The sequence below is a fragment of the Balaenoptera physalus genome (genome assembly GCF_965194825.1).
Source record: "Balaenoptera physalus genome assembly, chromosome: 15".
NCBI lineage: Eukaryota > Metazoa > Chordata > Mammalia > Artiodactyla > Balaenopteridae > Balaenoptera > Balaenoptera physalus.
In genome coordinates, this window is record NC_138894.1 from 17596333 (window position 1) to 17617871 (window position 21539).

The window sequence follows — 21539 nt, forward strand, 5'->3', positions numbered from 1 at the left end:
ACTACTCAGCCATAAAAAACACAAAATAATGCCATTTGCAGCAACATGGATGCAACTAGACATTATCATACTAAGTGAAGTAAGTCAGAAAGAGAAAGACAAATACCATATGATATCACTTATATGTGGAATCTAAAATATGGCACAAATGAAACTATCTACAAAACAAAGAGACTCACAGACATAGAGAGCAGAGGGGGCGGGGGGTGAGGGAGGGAAGGACTGGGAGTTTGGGATTAGCAGATGTAAACTATTATATATAAGATGGATAAACATTGGATAAACAATGGATGGATAAACAAGGTCCTACTGTATAGTTCAGGGAACTAGATTCAATATCCTGTGATAAACCATAATGGGAAAGAATATTAAAAAAAAGAATGTCTCTATGTGTATAACTGAGTCACTTTGTTGTACAGCAGAGATGGGCACAACATTGTAGATTAGCTATACTTCAATTAAAAAAAAATAACATTTTCTCAATTAGAAAAGTGTTATGGGGAATTCCCTGGCGGTCCAGTGGTTAGGACTCCATGCTTTCACTGCCGAGGGCGTAGGTTCAATCCCTGGTTGGGGGACTAAGATCCCGCATGCCATGGGGTGCAGCCAAAAAAAAAAAAAAAAAAAAAAAAAATAGAGTTGTAGAATTTAGAAAAGTATTATAGCTTATTATTGAAAATTTAGAAAACACAGAAAAGTATAAAGAAAAATTATTAATGATCTTGCTTTTCAGAGATATTTATAACTTTAGTTTACCTCCCCCACCCCCTGGACATTTTCTGTATATATGTGCATATAGTTTTAAATATTGAGCCCATACAATTTATGTAGTATTTATTCTTTTTCAATTTCATGAACATTTTCTCACATCACTGAAAAATCTTCATGAGTCCTGTTTTAAGTGACTGATCCTCGGTGGTTTGAATGCACTATAATTAATATAGTTGTTTATTTACTTTTTGGATATTTCTATTATTTAGTTTTTTTTAGAACTCTGTGAATAGAATATCTATATATGAATTTCATCCACTATCATTTACATTCTTTAAATGATATATTACCAAAGGCATATTTTTAAACTGTGTATTATTACATTGATTTCTAACACTATCAATTTACACTCCCAACAATAGAGCATCAGAGGACCTGTCTTTCTGTCTTTGTAAGAATTGCTATCATTGCTTAAAAAATCCTTTCCAATTTGATGGGCAAAATAGTTTTTCATTGGTTTGCACTTCTTTGAGGATTAGTAGGGTTAAACATTTAAAAAATAAGTTCATTGGCTATCTGTACTGTCTTTATAAATTATTTATATATTTTGTACATTTTTGATTTTTAGTGTTTATTACTATTGATTTATAGGAGATAATTCTATAATAAAGATAATTAACTATTTTCTATTTTTTTTCTTTGTGGTAAAATACACATAATATAAAATTTGCTATCTGCACTATTTTTAACTGTACAGTTCAGTGGTATTAAATACAATAATAATGTTGTCACCAACATTCATCTCCATAACTCTTTTCATCTTGGAAAACTGAAACTCTGTACCCATTAAACAATAACTCCTCATTTCCTTTTCTCGCCAGCCTCTAGCAACCACCACCCTAATTTTTGTCTCCAAAATTTTGTCTACTCTAAATACCTCATATAAATGTAATTATGCAGTATTTTTCTTTATGTGACTGGCTTATTTCACTCAGTGTCATGTCCTTAAGGTTCATCCATGTTGTGCAGAATTTCCTTCCTTTTGAAGACCAATAATATTCCGTTGTATGTATACACCATTTTTTTCCTATCCATTCATCCACTGATGGACACTTGGGTTGCTTCCATGTTTTAGCTATTGTGAATAATGCTGCTATGAACATGGGTGCACAAATATCTGTTTTTGTCCCTGATTTCAATTCTTTTGTGTATATACCCAGAAGTGGAATTGCTGGATTATATGGTAAATCTAATTTTTTTTTAAAGGAACTGCCATACTGTTTTCCACAGAGGCTGTACCATTTTACATTTCTCTTTGGAGGAATGTCTATTCAAGCCCTTTGCCCATTTTTGAATTGGGTTGTTTGTTGTTTTGTTGTTGAGTTTTAGGAGTTCTCTATATACTCTGGATATTAATCCCTTATCAGGTATATAATTTATGAATATTTTCCCCCATTCTGTGGGTTGCCTTTCTCTCTGTTGAATTAAAATGAAAAAATTAAAATAAAAAAAACTTTCATGAAGTCCAATTTGTCTGTTTTTTTCTTTTGTTATTTCTGCCTTTGGTGTCATATCCAAGAAATCATTGCTAAATCCAATGTCATGAAGCTTTTTGTCCTATGTTTTCTTCTAAGAGTTTTATATTTTTAGGTCTTTTTTTAAAAACGTCTTTATTGGAGTATAATTGCTTTACAATGGTGTGTTAGTTTCTGCTGTATAGCAAAGTGAATCAGCTATACATAAACATATATCCCCATATCTCCTCCCTCTTGCATCTCCCTCTCACCCTCCCTATCCCACCCCTCTAGGTGGACACGAACACCGAGCTGATCTCCCTGTACTATGTGGCTGCTTCCCACTAGCTATCTATTTTACATTTGGTAGTGTATATATGTCCATGCCACTCTCTCACTTCATCCCAGCTTACCCTCCCCCCTCCCTGTGTCCTCAAGTCCATTATCTACGTCTGCATCTTTATTCCTGTGCTGCCCCTAGGTTCATCAGAACCTTTTTTTTTTTTTTTGGATTCCATATATATGTGTTAACATATGGTATTTGTTTTTCTCTTTCTGACTTACTTCACTCTGTATGACAGACTCTAGGTCCATCCACCTCACTACAAATAACTCAATTTTGTTTCTTTTTATGGCTAATATTCCATTGTATATATGTACCACATCTTCTTTATCCATTCATCTGTTGATGGACACTTAGGTTGCTTCCATGTCCTGGTTGTTGTAAATAGAGCTGCAATGTACATTGGGGTACATGACTCTTTTTGAATTATGGTTTTCTCAGGGTATATGCCTAGTAGTGGGATTGCTGGGTCATATGGTAGTTCTATTTTTAGTTTTTTAAGGAACCTCCATAATGTTCACCATAGTGGCTGTATCAATTTACATTCCCACCAACAGTGCAAGAGGACTCCCTCTTCTCCACACCCTCTCCAGCATTTATTGTTTGTAGATATTTTGATGATGGCCATTCTGACTTGTGTGAGGTGATACCGCATTGTAGTTTTGATTTGCATTTCTCTAATGATTAGTGATGTTGAGCATCCTTTCATGTGTTTGTTGGCAATCTGTATATCTTCTTTGGAGAAATGTCTATTTAGGTCTTCTGCCCATTTTAGGATTGGGTTGTTTGTTTTTTGTTATTGAGCTGCATGAGCTGCTTGTATATTTTGGAGATTAATCCTTTGTCAGTTGTTTCATTTGCACATATTTTATCCCATTCTGAGGGTTGTCTTTTTGTCTTGTTTATGGTTTCCTTTGCTGTGCAAAAGCTTTTAAATTTCATTAGGTCCCACTTGTTTATTTTTGTTTTTATTTCCATTTCTTTAGAAGGTTGGTCAAAAAGGATATTACTGTGATGTATGTCATAGAGTGTTCTGCCTATGTTTTCCTCTAAGAGTTTTATAGTGTCTGGCCTTACATTTAGGTCTTTAAGCCATTGTGAGTTTATTTTTGTGTATGGTGTTTTAGTTCTTACATTAAGGTCTTTGATCCATTTTGAGTTAATTTTTGTATATGGTGTTAGGTAAGGGTCCAACTTCATTCTTTTGCATGTGGATGTCCAGTTTTCCAGGTACTGTTTGTGGAAAAGACTGTCCTTTCCCCATTGAATGGTCTTGACACCCTTGTCAAAAATCATTTGACCATATATGTGAGGGTTTATTTCTGGACTTTCTATTCTATTTCATTGGTCTATATGTCTGTCTTTATGCAGTACAAGTGTTTTGATTACATTAGTTTTATTGATTTCAAATTTTATCCCATCGTAGTTAGAGAAGATAATTTGTATGATATTTATCTTTTTAAAACTATTGATACTTAGTTTGTGGTCTAACATATGGTCTATTCTGGAAAGTGTCCCATGTGTGGACAGTTAACTTTTTCTGTTTTTTGTTGTTGTTGTTGTTTGTTTGTTTCAAAGATGTTTTGCTTTGTCATTTGTCTTTTAATTTTCTTATGACCTTTTGGATATACTCACATGTTCTGGCTCTTTCTAATGTGATTTATTTTTCAATTGCTTTTTATGCTTAGGAATTCCTTTTCCAAGGTCAGTTAAATATTCTCAACTGTTCTAGTTTTTTTTTTTTATTCAGAAACATGGTATCTTCTCATGTATATTTGCTGGAACCTCTTAGAGGTTTTCTTAATACCAGTCACAACACTCGTTATCCACTTACCTGAGAAAAGAGTTCAGAACCTGGAATTACAGATCTTGACTGTAAAAATTATATTTTACATAATAGATCTTCTTTCAAACATTACTTTTGACATATTCATTAGGTCCTAAACACATATGCGACATTATTTACTTAATGTTATAGTTAAATAGTTTGGTTTCCCTGCTCAGTGCCAGTTGTTTAATATTATGACTTTTCCATTTTAGTTCTTGACTTCTTGGTTAGACAAAAGTCTTGAAACATTTAGTGCAGCCAGGCTCAATTTTCTTTACTAGTCTCTAGTACGCATCTATGTAAGTACAGTTTGCTGGTCTGAAGAAGGAATCAGTTGTATCTTTTGCATTGTCTCTGTTGATGGCAAGAGGCAGAATTGTCTAACTTAAACCAGCTAAAGCAAAGAGAAGGGATCTGTTGGCACATATAGCTGGGAAGAAGAGGACACAAGTCATGTGGGTTTCCGGCATGGATGGATCTAGCACTCTCTCTCTTGTGCATATTTGGTTGTTTCTCTCATTTTTTCCTATGGCAGATGACCTTCTTCCATTTGGTAGGAAGAAGGGGTAGGGGGGTCAGGGATGAGGACACAGAATGCTGCAGATATGCAGCATCATAGCCAGTGATTCCAGAGGAAAGACATTTTCCTCCCTCCTCCATCCTAGGATCTATATATCCTACAAAGAAATCTCATGCACCTAGTGTGGGCCATGTCCCTGCTCCTTGGACCAATTCCAGGGGCTAGGTGATGTTGTGCTGCCTTTGCCCAGGCCTGAGTTACATGCCCACCTCTGTGAAGGTAGAGAGTGGTTGGAAGTTTTACCAGAATCTAATGGAATGAGGAAGGGGGAATTTTCCCAAAGGAAAGAGGTGGGAGTAGGGGATGTACTGTACCAGAAAAATGAAGGAAGGGAGGCTGGGAAGAAAAACATAACTTGGGGCTCCTACATGCCTACTGTCTCATTCTCAGTCATTCTGAACCAATGAAAACACAAAAAACGATATTCCCAGGTATATACTGCCAAGAGTGTTACCCCACCCGAAAGTCCTGTGCTTCTCACGGGATGCAGTGAGCCTACCATTTCCACATTCCTCTCTTCCTTCTCTCACCTCCACACCCACCCACTCCAGAACAAACAGTCAGATGATTGAATATTAACACTAGGTTTGGCCACCTCTTTTTCCTCCTGAAAGTAGAATCAGGAAAAATAAGATATTCCAACTCTTCACTGAATAGCAAAGCAATTTTTAGGGCAGAGAACATGACATAGGTCACGTCATGTTCTCTGAGAACATGATCATTGAGAATTTCCACTGTTGTTTTGCATGGATTCTTTGATATCTAGGCAGAACTTACCCTCTAATTTGTGTCTAACTTGTAGGGGCCAAATTTAAGTTGAAAAGAAAGGTGATTCCCTTCAGCTTCGTGAGCCAACCTAGTCTCCAACCTTTAGAGTATTCCAGGGCTCCAGGGACATACCTCTTTTCATGGTTTGGTTCACCTAAAGATGCCAGACTATGACAGATAATAAAACTGGAAGGGTATGTAATGGCCCGGTCATGGGGGAGCCTTGATTGCCATGCTGAGGAGCTTGGACTACCCTTAGGTAATGGTGTGGCATCAGAGGGTCTTGGGGGAGTAAAATTGTCCAGTTTGCTCTTTGGACCTACTGCTGTGGTCTGGTACTGTCACCTTGATGAACTGTACTTTTATTTTTTAATTTAATTTAATTTTTAAATTATTTTTAAAAATTGAGATATAGTTGATGTACAATATTACATAAGTTACAGGTGTAAAACAGTGATTCACAATTTTTAAAGTTATACTCCATTTATAGTTATTATAAAACGTTGGCTATATTCCCTGTTGTACAATATATCCTTGTAGCTTATTTATTTTATATGTAGTAGCTTATACCTCTTAATTCCCTATCCCTGTTTTGCCCCTCCCCCCTTCCCTCTTTCCACTGGTAACCACTAGTTGATTCTCTATATCTGTGAGTCTGTTCCTGTTATGTTTTTTGTTGTATTCACCAGTTTGTTGTATTTTCTATTTTTATTTTTTTATTATTTTGGTCATGCCATGTGGCTCGTGGGATCTTAGCTCCCTGACCAGGGATTGAACCCAGGCCCTTGGCAGTGAAAGTGCAGAGTCCTAACCACTGGACTGCTGGGGAATTCCTGTTGTATTTTTTAGATTCCACATATAAGTTATGTCATACAGTATTTGTCTTTCTCTGTCTGACTTATTTCACTTAGCATAATGCTCTCCAAGTCCATCCATGTTGTTGCAATGGCAAAATTGATAAACTGTGCTTTTAAAGAACAGTGTTTTAATTTCTCTGCCTTGGATATTTGCTATTGTACTTTTATAACCTACTCATCTTGGGGGGGGGTCCATAAATCTTTGTGAAATATGTTACAAATATGCCCAGCATGGAGGGAGAAGTGCAAAAGAAAAAGGACTGTCTGGATTATCATCTAAATCCCCGTGTTGCAGGAGACTAGCAGGTAGATTATGGACTAAGCAGAGGCTGGAAGGTGAGGGGGTGGCCAGTGACAAGAAGATGCATGACGATCTTAGGATTCCGTGAAGGATCCAGAGGGAACAGGCTAAACTGGAACCAAATGTTGAAGTCAAGGTAAAACGTTTATTTTATTTTTTTATTTAAGAAGATTATTATTTACAGAACCAGTGAGGTGATTATTGATGTTTCAGGTTTATATACACAATATGAATATGTCTTTTAAGTTGAAAGGCCACATACCTGGAAAACTAGGTTGGCATTTTCATGCATTCCAAATATTTCTGGGTCATCTATCAAAGGCAGGTTTTCAATGTAGTCTTTAAACTCTTGTAGGCTGTCAGCCAAGGGTGCAAAATAGATACCTGTTATTGAAAACACAGAAGGCAATATGTCTCAAATAGACGAGCTTTGAGTACTGCCAGGTTTGGTGCTTCTCTGTCTGTTCAGATGGTGGCTATAATCAGCTGCCTCACAGAGAAACAGGGATGGTTTTTCCTCGCCTTCATCCCTGTGTCTAGTTTCTTTACCTTTTCTTGAGGCCTTTACATCTAATCAGTGTCCTAACCTTTCAGGGTGTAAACATGCAGAACATTTCAAGGTTCTGAGAACCCAGGGATGTGCTACTGAGAGGTGTGTTCCGAATTTACGGAACTTTCAAAACACACTTAGACAGAATACAACCCATTTTAGAGCAGAAATAATTCAAAATGGTTATTCATACAATAGATATCTTTGTACTCTTACAACCAAAGCCATTTTGAAGGTGGTCAAGCATGAGGATGGGAGGGTGTGGGGTCTGGGTTGTGAGGACTGGACACAGACAGCTCCTGGATGGAAAACTGAGAGATGCTGTCAACGACTTCTTGGAAAAAGTTGTTTTCCATGATATTGAAAAGTCACTCACCTGATTCAGAATATTTATAATCCTCTTGTAATGTTTCAGGAGAAAAAAATCTTTTCAAAACAGTACGAAGGCATCTTTGATCCCAGGTATCTGTAACTCTACCACCATATGTAATTTCACCTGAAAAGAAGTTTGTGTTTAAAAACATTGTTTGCTTTTAATTGATATGCATACCCACATTCTAATAGGTTTATTTATTCACACATTTATTTGGTACTGAAAGTGGAAATAGCACATTGAGTTTCTTCTATTACCCCACCCCCAAAGATAATAAAAGTCAACTTTTAAAAAGCAGAATAAAATCTAGTATATGTTCTCTCCCCTCATTATTTTGCTTTTCCCAAATAACTGAAACTAAAGCCAGTGAGATCTATTTACATATTTCTTTCTTCTTCCTGTTTTTTTCTTCAAAAATATTGATTTTGGGTCTTATCCCATCATTGACTGTAGTATTCTAAAACAGACATACTTTCCATGAACCACTGCTTCTTTTGGGGGCCAATGAGCTAAATGAAACCAAAACATTTACAACAAGCCATTCAAACTCTATACATACTTTATAAATCATTGATATTAAGCCAAGGAAGAAAGATAGATCCAAAGTGAAAGAGACAGCTTGCCTCACAGAAATTATGTTATGGGGAATTACAATGTATTGGTATCCCATCTCTTTCAACAGAGAAATTATGCTCCATCGTCATCCCCAAGTTACAAGTAGGAAAGATATCTATTCTGTATTGGAATGATTGTACTGCTGGATGATATGATCCCTTGGAAAAATTCCAGACCCATTGCTACAATTCATTATTCACCTCTGTAGTGTTCCGAAAAGGATTTTACTTATGATACTGATATTGTCAACTTCTGAATCCTTTGAATGTTCATCCATTCTCATCTCCATCTCTTTCATTATGTCAAGAAGATTTTTTTAAAAACTCTTTTTCAAGCTGAGATGGTTGGTTGAGAGTCAGTTATTTGTGTTTGGAATCTCAGTAATTTATTTCTTCCAGGATAGCAACGTCCTGGCTTGTACCTATCTTCCCTCTCCTGCTGAGGCACTTCTGGTCAGTCTTACTGGCTCAGCCACTTAGAGTGAGGGGGTTGGGGAGTAAGTGCCAGAGCTGGTGGTCAAGTAACTGACTCCCTGTATTAGCAATTCTAAGAGGGAAGAAAGAGATGCTGCTGTACTTTCCTGAGAATACTCTTCAGTCACTCTCTGGGAAATCTTGCAACACGAAGTTGGGTTAAATCTTTGTGGTGGGTCCATCTAGCTTCAGACTAACTTGGAGCCTGAGGGCTAGACGGGAATGTAAAGGTCAAGTTTCTTCAATTGCATCATGGTGTCTGGGAAAGGAGGGTGGCCGGGAAAACTCAGACTCCAATAATTAGTCAGTGGTGAGAGGAAAGAGTTGCCCTGAGGTGCATTATTCTAAAAAAATTTTCGGGACTTTCCTGGTGATCCAGTGGTTAAGACTCCACGCTTCTACCGTAGGGGGCCCACGTTTGATCCCTGGTTGGGAAACTAAGATCCCACATGCCATGCGGCAGGGCCAAAAAAATTTTTTTTAAACAAAAATATTTATATTTTGAGAAGAAGCACAGGAATATTTGCCTTAAAAATCATCAGACTTTGTGATTCTGCGTCCAGATTTAGTGTTATGTTTTTCTTGGATCAAAGTGAGTAAACCAGGAACTCGAATAATTTGATTCAGGGTAGATGACTCACTTTTAGGCTTACTTTTAGGAAGGAGTCTTCTGGGTTTAGAAGACAGATGTTGGGAGGGGGCGTCTACCATTCACGTCCAGCACCTGTCCTGGCCCAGGCATCACAGTTCCTGAGGGTCTTGTTGCAAATCCTGATGTGGTGTCTTCCCCTTCTCTTCCATTCTTATCCCTGTGGGCTGGCTCAGGGATGGCCCGACACAAACTGGATAGGCCTCAGGTTTGGCTCTGTCTTTGCCCACTTTGAGCTCAGAGCTGTCTCTTGGACTTAGGCATCGCTGTAGCTTACTCTATAAAATTTTAAGGACCGTTCCCCCTCCTCCAACCCCAAATACCTTCCCATATTTAAAGCTTCCTTAATCTTTCTCTGTTTATTCTCTCCTGTCTAGTCTCCCCCTTGGTGTTGCTGTATCCCCTTGTTCAATTCTTCGTCTTGCTTTTGTTACAGCTTTATAAGTGGTTGCACCTGTTCCCAGCCTAAAAGACTATAATTGCCAACCATTGCTTATAAGGTAGAGCCCAAATTTATTAACAACACACACAGGCTTTCAAGATGTGCCCGCAGATCACCTGTTTTTAGTTTTGTTGAAGATAAAGCTTTCCTCCATATACATCTCCTCTTTATACTCTGCTCTGGCACTTGTGAACTACTCAGTGTCTACAGGCATGCCACATCCCGACACTGCTGGGCTTTTCCATCACTGTTCTCTCTGCCAGTGTGCTCTCCTGCCTCTTCTCTCCTGCTGAGCCCAACCCACCATTCAGTGCCCCGCTCAACCACTGCCTCCTTGGTGGAGCTTTCCCAGATTCCTCCAGGTAGCGTTCTTTGCTCCTTCTGAATTCCCACAGCATTGTCCATACACTTCTATTTTGGTAATTGTCATACCATATTGTAATTTATTTATTATCTCCACCCTATGAGGTTTTGGTAGGCAGGGGCTACATCATCTTTGTATTTCCAGCATTTAGCATAGTGGTACTAACCTATATTTTCTGGATTAATCCATAAATGACTGCCTAAAATCCCACCACAAGTAAATATCATTGCCTGGATAAAGCATTGCCTTTTTTTCTCCTATTTTTTTTGTTTTTTAAACATTTTTGATGAGCTACACCTTGAAAATCATGTCACTTAAAATTTACATGTATAATTAAATAGTTTTTAGTAAATTTACAAAGTTGTGTAACCATCACCATGATCTAATTTTAGAACATTTCTATCAACCCCCCAAATAAATCTTGTGCCCATTTGCAGTCACCGTCTATTTCTTATCCCCGGTCCCATGCAATCACTATCTTACTTACTGTCTGTATATTTGCTTTTTCTGGAAATTTCACATAAATGGAATATACAACATGTGATATTTTGTGTCTGGCTTCTTTTACTTAGCATAAAGTTTCTGAGGTTTATCCAAGTTGGAGCATGTATCAGTACTTTATTTCTTTTTTATGGGGGAGTAATATTACATTTGTAATATTGTATGGATAGACCTCACTTTATCATTTATTATTCATCAGTTGATAGACATTCATGTTGTTTCCACTTTTGGGGATTATGAATGATGCTGTTATGAACATTTCTGTACAAGTTTTGGTGTGGACATGAGTTTTAATTTTCCCTGGTATATAACTAGGAGTGGAATGGAATTTCTGGGTCATATGGTAAACCTATTAAAACATTTTCCAAAGCAGCAGCAACATATTACATTGTCACCAGCTATGTATGAGGGTTCCACTTTCTCCACATCCTTGCTAACATTTCTTACTCTTTTTTTTAATTATAGTTATCCTAATGGATGTAAAGTGGTATCTCATTGTGGCTTTAATTTTCATTTTCCTGATGACTAAGTGAGCATCCTTTCATGTGCTTATTAGGCATTTGTATGTCTTTTTTTTTGCGAAATGTACATTCAAATCTTTTGCCCGTTTAAAAATTGGATTATTTATCTTCTTACTGTTGTTGGAGTTCTTTATATACTTCGTATACAGGTGCCTTATCAGATATATGATTGCAAATATTCTCTCTCAGTCTGTGGCTTCCTTTTTCACTTTCTTGATGGTGTTTGCTGAAGTGTAAAAGCTTTACATGTTGAAGAAGTTGAATTTATTATTTTTCTTTTATTGCTAGTGCTTTTTGTGTCATATCTAAGAAGCCATTATTAACCCAAAGTCATGAAGATTTATTTATATGCTTTCTCCTAAGAGTTTTATAGTTTTAGCTCTTACATTTAGATATATCACTCATTTTGAATTAATTTTTTGTATGGTGTAGGATAAGGATCCAAGTTCATTCTTTCGTAGATGGATATCCAATTGTCCCAGCATCATTTATTGAAAAGACTCTCCTTCCCCCATTGAATTGTCCTGGTGCCTTTGTTAAAAATAAATTGACCAGGGGCTTCCCTGGTGGTGCAGTGATTAAGAATCGCCTGCCAATGCAGGGGACACAGGTTTGAGCCCTGGCCCGGGAAAATCCCACACGCTTCGGAGCAACTAAGCCCGTGAGCCACAACTACTGAGGCTGTGCTCTAGAGCCTGCGAGCCACAACTACTGAGCCCATGTGCCACAACTACCGAAGCCCACGTGCCTAGAGCCCGTGCTCCACAACAAGAGAAGCCACCACAATGAGAAGCCCGCGCACCGCAACAAAGAGTAGGCCACGCTCGCCACAACTAGAGAAAGCACACGTGCAGCAACAGAGACCCAACACAGCCAAAAATAAATACATAAATAAATTTTTTTAAAAAAAATAAATTGACCATAAATATAAGGGTTTATTTCTGGATTCTCAATTCTGTTCCATTGATTATATGTCTATCCTTATGCCAGTACCATATTGGTTTTTTTTAAAAATTGAATTTAGTTGATTTACAATATTGTGTTAGTTTCAGGTGTATAGCAGTGATTCGTTCACACATATATGTTTATATATCTATATATTTTTTTCCGATTCTTTTCCTGTATAGTTTATTACAAGATATTGAATATAGTTCCCTGTACTATACAGTAAGTCCTTGTTGTCTCACATTCTCTTAATTATTGTAGCTTTGTATAACTTTTGAAATTGGGAAATGTAACTCTTCTGACTTCATTCTTTTTTTTCAGGATTGTTTTTGCTTTTTGGGGCCCTTTGCATTTCCATCCAAATGTTGTAATCAGCTTGCCAATTTCGGCAACAGTGTCAGCTGAGAGTTTGATAGGGATTATGCTAAATCTATAGATCGGTCTGGGGATTACTGCCACTTTCACAATATTGTGTCTCTCAATCCACGAGCATGTCACGTCTCTTCATTTATTTAGATTAATTTCCTTTGGCAGTGTTTTGCAGGTTTCAGTGCACATATCTGCACTTCTTTTGGTAAACTTATTCTTAAGTAGTTTATTCTTTTTGATGTTATCATGAATAGAATTAAAAGTATTTTCTAATTGTTCATTGCCAGTGTGTAGAAATGCAGTTGATTTTTGTATATTGACTTTGTATCCTACAACCTTGCTGAACTCATTTGTTACTTCCAGTTTGTGTGTGTGTGTGTGTGTGTGTGTGTGTGCGTGCATGCGTGTGTATGAATTCCTTAGGATTTTCTGCATGCAAGATCTTGTCATCTGCAAATAAAGATAGGTTTACTTCTTCCAGCTAATCTGGATGTCTTTGATTGCTTTTCCTTGTCTAATTTCCCTGGCTAGAATCTTCAGCACAACATTGAATAGTAGTGATGAGAGCAGATACATCTTTGTCTCATTCCTTTCTATCCTTTTCAAAACACAAGTTACTTCCACAGCAGTAGAAATTGAGGTAACCAGAAAGGTCAAGTGTTCTAGGAGAGAAGGAAGGGAGAGAAAAGCTAGGAAGCAGAAAATTCAGGGTACATAGAGGGTGCCAGAGAAGAATTCTGCCTAACTCACTGTTATGTTAAGCAATGTTGGCCACACAGGAGTGGCTGGGAGCAGGAGTACAAAGTAGCTTCCCAGGTTCCATGCCCACTTCTCTTGGTCCACCCTGGGGATGGGTCCTCATGCATTTCCATACTCTTTCGCTGCCCTTCACTCAAACATGTTCCAAGGTGTCACGTGCTGTTCAAGGCTCTAGATCAGCTGATACCTCTCTGCTGTTCCCCATTTCCCTTGCTCACCAATGAAAACCATCCATTCCCATTCTGCTCTCTACCTCCCTCACCTCCCAGTGGGAATCTGTTCTTCATTATTTGGGTCTACATGGTCTAAATTGTATCTGATTTTGGCAGTAAGATCTCATTTGGCCACAATTCATATTTGTTAAAAATTGTAATTCCTGAAATAGTTTTTCCTTTTTCATAAGTGCACTTAACTCAACAGGTCTCGACTAGTCAATCATGTTTAGATTCTTTTGAATTTAAGAGCACAGACTCTGGAGGCTGGACTGCTTGCCTTTAAATCTTGGCTTCACCCTTGTAAACTGTGTTCTTCAGGTTCCTCATGTGTAAAATAGGGATATGATAGTCTTCACCTTATAGGGTTGTTGTAAGGATTAAATCTGCTAATTCATGGGACATGCTTAAAACATGCTTAGCATGTAGCAAGAGCTATCTAAGTTTTTGCCATTATTATTTGGGAAAACATTCATCCCATTTCCTATGTGTAAATATTCTTATGATATTCTTATCATTGTCTTATGTTCTCAAAGGCAGTATCAGCAGTCATCACCACCATCACCAAAGGCTTGGGAGGACATCGTTTTGGTATAAGCCAGGTGGGTGTAAACCAACAACTGTGTAGTGCACAACTGGACGTCAGGCCATGTGGGCATACTGACCAGTGATGTAAATCAATGCATCCCAGGGAATCTTTCCTTCTTGACAGTAAAGGTTGAGGTTCAGTAAAGCACATTCCCTGTCACTGTCGTTAAATTCATAGCAGATATTCCAACCAAGAGGGCCGAACTTTTTTCTCTCCTAGAATAGAAAATGAAAATGGTCTTAAAGTTTGATAAAATTAATTGTGTAAAATACTGAAAACTAAAAGGTTTCTGTTGAAGTTGAGCATCCTTACTGTGCAAAATCGGTTAAAATCATGACATTCAACTTGAGCCAGGCTTTCAGTTTGGCTGTCACCAAACGGAGCAGGCACCTCTTCCTCCAACACTGGCCTTTTGCCAATTTTCCAAAAGAAAATTTGATATTACGAGAAATGTGAAAATGTGATAGACTTGTCAAAAGAACATTTGTTCTTCGTGGTAAAATAAAATATTTCTCCATCAAAATAGGGAAAACTAGCCCACCTAGAGTCTTTTGGCATAAAAATATTGACACTAATCACCCATCTGGTGGAGAGAGCTGCCCCCAACTCTTCTAAGAAGTCTATCACCCAGGCTTTTCAGTCATGCGTGATGTGCTGGTTACATGCTGACTTCTCTATAGTGGCCTTTTTTTTTTTTTAAACTGATACCCAGAATCTCAATTCTTGTTTCATAACTCCCCATAGTGAAATCTTTCCCTTTCTTTGTTATCTCCTTATCTCACCTAATTTCTTAATTCTAAACTACTGATTGTATCAGAGGATTGGTCCCACGTTCCCTCCTCTTTTCTTAAATTTATATTTTTATTAAAAATTTTTTTAAATTATTATTATTTTTAAAATTTATTTATTTATTTTTGGCTGCGTTGGGTCTTCATTGCTGCGCGTGGGCTTTCTCTACTTGCCGTGAGTGGGGTCTACCCTTCGTTGTGGTGTGCGGGCTTTTCATTTTGGTGGCTTCTCTTGTTGCAGAGCACGGGCTCTAGGCGTGCAGGCTTCAGTAAGTGTGGCACGTGGGCTCAGTAGTTGTAGCTCATGGGCTCTAGAGCACAGGCTCAGTAGTTGTGGTGCACGGGCTTAGTTGCTCCGCAGCATGTGGGATCTTCCTGGACCAGGGCTCGAACCCGTGTCCCCTGCATTGGCAGGCAGATTCTTAATCACTGCGCCACCAGGGAAGTCCCCTTAAATTTATTTTTTAATTTTTATACAAGTTTTAAAGGTTACACTCCATTTACAGTTGTTACAAAATATTGGCTATATGCCCTGTGTTGTACAATACATCCTTGAGCCTGTCTTACACCCAATAATTTGTACCTCCCCCTCTACCACCCCAGATAGCCTCCCCACCCCGTAACCACTACTTTGTTCTCTGTATCTGTGAGTCCACTTCTTTTTTGTTATATTCGCTAGTTTGTTGTATTTTTTTAATTATTTATTTATTTTTTGTAATTAAATCTTTATTTATTTATTTATTTGGTTGCGCTGGGTCTTAGATGCAGCAGGCAGGCTCCTTAGTTGCGGCATGTGGGCTCCTTAGTTGTGGCATGCAAACTCTTACTTGCGGCATGCATGTGGGATCTAGTTCCCTGACCAGGGATCGAACCCCGGCCCCCTGCATTGGGAGCGTGGAGCCTTAACCACTGAGCCACCTGGGAAGTCTCTGTTGTATTTTTTTAAATAACTTTTTTTATAACTATTTTTTTAAGACTTATTATTTATTTATTTATTTATTTATTTATTTTTGGCTGCGTCGGGCCTTAGTTGCAGCATGCAGGCTTCTCTCTAGTTGTGGCATGTGGGTTTTCTTTCTCTAGTTGTGGCGCTCAGGCTCCAGGGCCTGCAGGCTCTGTAGTTGTGGTGAGTGGGGTCCAGAGAGCATGGGCTCTGTAGTTTGTGGCACGCAAGCTCTCTAGTTGAGGTGTGTGAGCTCAATAGTTGTGGCGCATGGGCTTAGTTGCCCCTGTGGCATGTGGGATCTTAGTTCCCCGACCAGGGATCGAACTGGCATCCCCTGCATTGCAAGGCAGATTCTTTACCACTGGACCACCAGGGAAGTTCCTGTTGTATTTTTTAGATTACACATATAAAGTGATATCATATAATGTTTGTCTTTCCTTTCTCTGCCTGACTTAATTCACTTAGCATAATACCCTCCAAGTCCATCCATGTTGCTGCAAATGGCAAAATTTCATTCTTTTTTATGGCTGATTAGTATTCCATTGTGTGTATATATATATATATATATATATATATATATATATATATATATATATATATATATATATACACCACATCTTTTTTATCCATTCATCTGTTGAGGGACACTTAGGTTGGTCTATATTTTGGCAACTGTACCATGTTTCCTCCTCTCCTTCTTAAAATTTCCCTAAATCTTAAACCATCCCTCATCTCAGCTGCTTTTGTTAGTAGAACAAAGGCCTCCCACTGGGAGCCCCAATCCCAGCCTCTCCAATCTCCTCTAGGACCTTGTTTACTTATTTATCCCAAATTTTGCATCTTTAATCTTTATTTCTTCTCTACTGATTCTTCATCTGCAGACCACACACATTTGAAAACTAGGCAGCCTGTCTAATCAAGACACCATACAGAGATATGAAGCTGGAGTCAGAATTCCGGTACAAGGGCCACAAGATGGGCACCAGATCAGGGCAGTGAGGTCTGAACAGAGGGGGGAAAGGAGTGCCCAGTACGAGGCTACAGGATGGATAGCAGATCAGGGCAGTGAGGTCTGAACAGAGGGGGGAAAGGAGTGCCCAGCTGAAGGCCATTTTTTGGGGGACTTGGAGCTCTAATCACAGGGAGGAAGCTGTTAAGGGTCTAAGCCCACTCCAACAGGAGCAGGTGAGAGTGAAATTATTGTAAGAAGAATGAAGACTTGCCGACTGACATGATATATATGTGTAAAGGAGGAAGAATAAAAATAATCCTGACACTCTGAGTGTAGGTGATTGAGAGAATGGGGCCACCGATTTCAGGAGTAGAGTCTGGAAGGGAAGCAGATTTTGCGAGTGAAGCACAGCTGTGGAGATCAATTTCGTGTTCTTGAATTTGACCTACTACATTCATCCAGGAGGTGGTGCTCCTTAGGTCAGAGCAGAGCTGGGAGGCAAAGCTGTGAGATACAGAGGCAAGGGGTGTGCAGAGATCAGGGACTGAGTTAAAACAACTTGGGTTCAGACAGAACAGGGCCCTCAGCATTTCACAATGCCATTTGTAAGCTTTTACTTAATTCTTTTTATTGCTTTATTTTTAACCTAATACACTTCTTGTCTCTATTAAAATACAAATTGAGTGTACCTGAATAATTGCATGGAAGAAACAAATGCCGAATATTATTTGTCTCCATTTTCTTCCAAGTATATTTTCTTCAAAAAATGAAGGTGTCATTTCGGTAAATGCTCGTCTGATATTTGCACGTAAACCTTTTGGAGGCTCATTGGTTACCTGTAGAGACACCCGCGGCAGAGAGGGTGGTTGTACAGATACGCATTATTTCCGAGTAACACAAACAGGCTGAAGCCAGTGAGGGGACTTAAATAAACAATGCCTGGGAGGCATTCCTGCCCTGTTTGCACCTGCTCTGTATCTTGCTTGGCCTCAGTCTCTGGAGAATAAGGGGTCCTCAGACCTATAGCGTGTGAACCACCTCAACAAGAACCTCCGACACTTCCATTTGGTGTCCATTTCTCTAAACATGGACCAGAAAGGATGCTCAGGCTTTCTGCACTGGATTTTCTGGTCATTTCAACATGTGGCATCACCCCACACTTTGCCTTGGTGGCACAGGGCAGACAGGGAAGAGACATCCCTGGTTCCTGGGTGATCATTCATATGCAGAGGCTTCCCATATATTGGAAACTTCCAGCCTTGCAATCCAGCAACCATACTCCCTGTGGGCCTTCCTGTTTCCCAAATGCTGAAACATTCTGTTAACTCTGGGAGGGGTTCTGTACTCATTCCTCTGCATCCTTGACGTTTTCTTATAGAGGGGAAGAGTGGAGGTGTTGAATGACCAGCAGCACTATGGCACGTAAGGATGGGCAATGGCCTGGGAAATTGTTTCCCTGCTCACTCTCCGGTGAAGGGACACCGACTCCTACTTCCCCACCTGGGCCACCTGGACTCTGACGCAGCCTGGCACAAGCCTGGGCTTCCTGGACCCACTCGGCGAACACCCTGAGGCCAATCATGTTACAGGACAACCATACATTACCTTGACAGAATTTTGAAGAACTGTAACCGGAAATGTATTACTAGGCATGGAACTTAAAAAAAGTCGAAATGTGTCCTTGATAACAATATCTGTTTAAAACAAAGACAAAATGACAAAAAAGGAAAATGCATACCTCTGAGTAACACTTTTCTGTAAGAAATAATTATTATAGGATAGCAAAAAAAAATATGCTGTAAGTTCTGTTTAAAGACTAGGTTTTCTATTTTAAGTATTTTATGTTGTAAAATCTTCTAAAATGGAGGTGAGGGGACTCTTTACAGAAGCTCTTCACACAAGTCAGTTTGGCAGTTGAGATGCTGGCACATTTGAGTAAAGAAATTACTCAATTAATTTCTCAATTATTCAGTTTAATTTCACATTAATTTTCAATACGTGATAGAGATGCTAAGGACCTTTCCTCTGAAATTGGGAAAATTTTCAATTGAAAGAGAGGACAGTTACTACATTTATGCTCAAGAAGGGGTTTTAGTTTTTGTTTGTTTTTATTTTTTAGCCATTCAATTTAAGGAAAATTGTGTGAAAATGGCCAGAAAGCCTTCTGGAGAAAAAAGAAATTTGTCCCTTCTGCAGAGATGTTGCAAAGGGAGCTCAGGGAGCAGGGAAACGGAGAGACCTCACATACAGCATCAAGAAGTTAAGTCAATGTACGCTTCCTTTCTGAGCTGTGGACAGAGAACCTAAGAAAGAACAAACTCCATTCCAGGTTCAAAAGGCCAAAGCAGAGCTGGGAAAATCATTGATTGCATCACAGGAAGGCACAGGCATCATCGAAGGAGGCCGTTCTTGGCATTGGTCTCTAAGTACAAGTGACGGTGTTTCTCCGACACTCTCGGCTTGCTCCCTCCGAGGGAGGGCCCGGGCACTAGCTGTTCCTTCTACCTGAATGCTCTTCCTTTAGACTCCCTTACTTTCTTCAAGTGTTGATCAAACGCCACCTTCTCAAAGAGGTCTATCTAGACCAAGTCATTTAAAACTGCTATCCACCCTTCCTCCTCACCCCCATTCCATCCCAACCTTTCTGTTTCTCCTTACTTTCCTTTTAATTTTTTCCAAAGCTCCGACCACATTCTATCATACCTTATAAATTACTTATTTGTTATGTAGTTTGTTTATTGTCTCTCTCCCCTCACTAGCATGTAAGCTCAATGAGGGCAGATGACTATGGTTATTTTGTTCACCAACATACCCTAAGCATCTAGAACAATGCATTGTACGTGGTAGGTTCTCGAATATTTATTAAATGAATGGCTACAGATTAAAGCTGAATTTATGCTTCTTGGTTTGGTAATCTAAATTCATGAGCTATATTAAATAGCTAAAATTAAAAGTTAATTCTAGTACAATTCTAGAACAGCACTAAAGTTGCTTGTATGGTAAAAACTATTAGGCATAAGTCAAACATCATCAAAGTCTTAGGGCTAATGATTTCGTTAACCAAAAAAACCAAAGAGTGAAAAAGGCCAGGTTTAGAGAAGCATTTTTTTAAAGTACCTTTTCTCTTATAATTGCAAAAGCATCAAGAATCTTAACTTTCATAGACATCATAGAAGTTTAGGGCTGGAATGGAATTAGAAATCATCTTAGTTGTGGGACTTCTAGCAATGATGCTATGCAGTCATTTTATTGTGGGGGAAACTGAGGTCCAGAGAAGAGGCGTGATATGTACAGTCAGGAAGTAGTGGGGGCGAAACTCTAATCAGGTCTTAGAATTTCAAGCCCAGAGGGTTTTTTTCTTCCTCTCTCTCTTTTTTCTTTCATTCACTTTCTCTTTTCAGTTTATTACCTGAATGTTTTTTTTTTTTTTTTTTTCTGGTTCAAGTTAAACATTAGAACTCAAATGGTTAAGTTAATAAACAATTGTAACGAGGGCCAGGAGAGGATTTTTCTATCCACTTAAACACTTAAAATCCATCAACACCTTCGCTGGCTTCCATAGCCCATCCAGCCTCCTTGAAGGTCTGGCACTCTTGTCCAGGTCATTGTGAAGCTGAACTACAGGTCCATACTTGGAAGGCTCACATAGTACCACTGCAGCAAACTGCTTTTTAGATGCCTTCCCAGCATTTTTTTTCCTAATCATAATCCTAATCATCAGGATTAGGAACAGTAGTAAAGACCTTCTTGTCATTTTTCTTTAATTATTTAAATAGAAATAAGCCACAGGCCCAGCAGGAAGCAAGCCACCTCTTATTTGCATTGCAAAGAGTGGAAAGAGTGGAGATTCTGGATGGCAGATGCTAATGACTGTTTATCCTTGATGGAATCAGCCTGCAGAAGGCAGGGCAGGGGGTACCCAGGGAATGAGGGGCCTTCTAGGGGAAGGCTGCTAAGCCCTGGTTGTGGCTTGGTAACCAGTGCAGGCTGGCCACCCTGTAAAGGAGCATCTCTTCACATTAATAGGTAGCAATGAGGAAAGTCACATGCAAGATCATGTGCATATCTCTCACCTTCCTAGAAAGCCCTCTGTGGTCAGGGCAAAAAGGAGGACCCCAGAGAAAGGGCCCTGGATATCCCAGGCTGGGTATTCTCCTTCGTGGCTTCCAGGGAGAGTGGTAAAGTGGGGCACACACAGCTTATTACCAATAATACAGTTCCTAAGTTTTCAACTGTTTTTACACTACTATATAAAAATGAGTAGATTCTAACTCCACTTCTCTCTTTGCAGTCCATTATACTTTCTTGAGTGGGAAAGAAGGTGGTGATATTATAGTTAGTGGTGGCAACCATGACTCATGCTGGGCACCCCCATGAGTGTGTGTGTGTGTGTGTGTGTGTGTGTTTGTGTGTGTGTGTGGGGGGGGTGACTATGAGACACATGTGAAGGTTGATTGTCATGTGGGTTACAGAGGATAAAAAGTGGTAAAACACTACTCCGAGAATTGGTTCTAATTTGAACTTTGTTCCTGAACTTCTCTCATTCTGTAGCGAAAGATTTAATTTCTTTTTTTTGTCCTAAGTCCATT

General features: G+C 38.9%; 1 protein-coding gene across 1 annotated transcript in view; it reads right to left on the reverse strand.

Moving 5' to 3' along the window:
* DNAH6 (dynein axonemal heavy chain 6) overlaps positions 1-21539 on the reverse strand; it is a 293021-nt gene that overhangs the window by 16596 nt on the left and 254886 nt on the right. Inside the window, exons 66-70 of the mRNA XM_082425941.1 lie at positions 18556-18644; positions 17640-17786; positions 14341-14479; positions 7829-7948; positions 7165-7286 (exon numbers count right to left, since the gene is read on the reverse strand). Coding sequence (XP_082282067.1) covers positions 7165-7286; positions 7829-7948; positions 14341-14479; positions 17640-17786; positions 18556-18644 — 617 coding nt within the window. The remainder of the gene's footprint in view (positions 1-7164; positions 7287-7828; positions 7949-14340; positions 14480-17639; positions 17787-18555; positions 18645-21539) is intronic.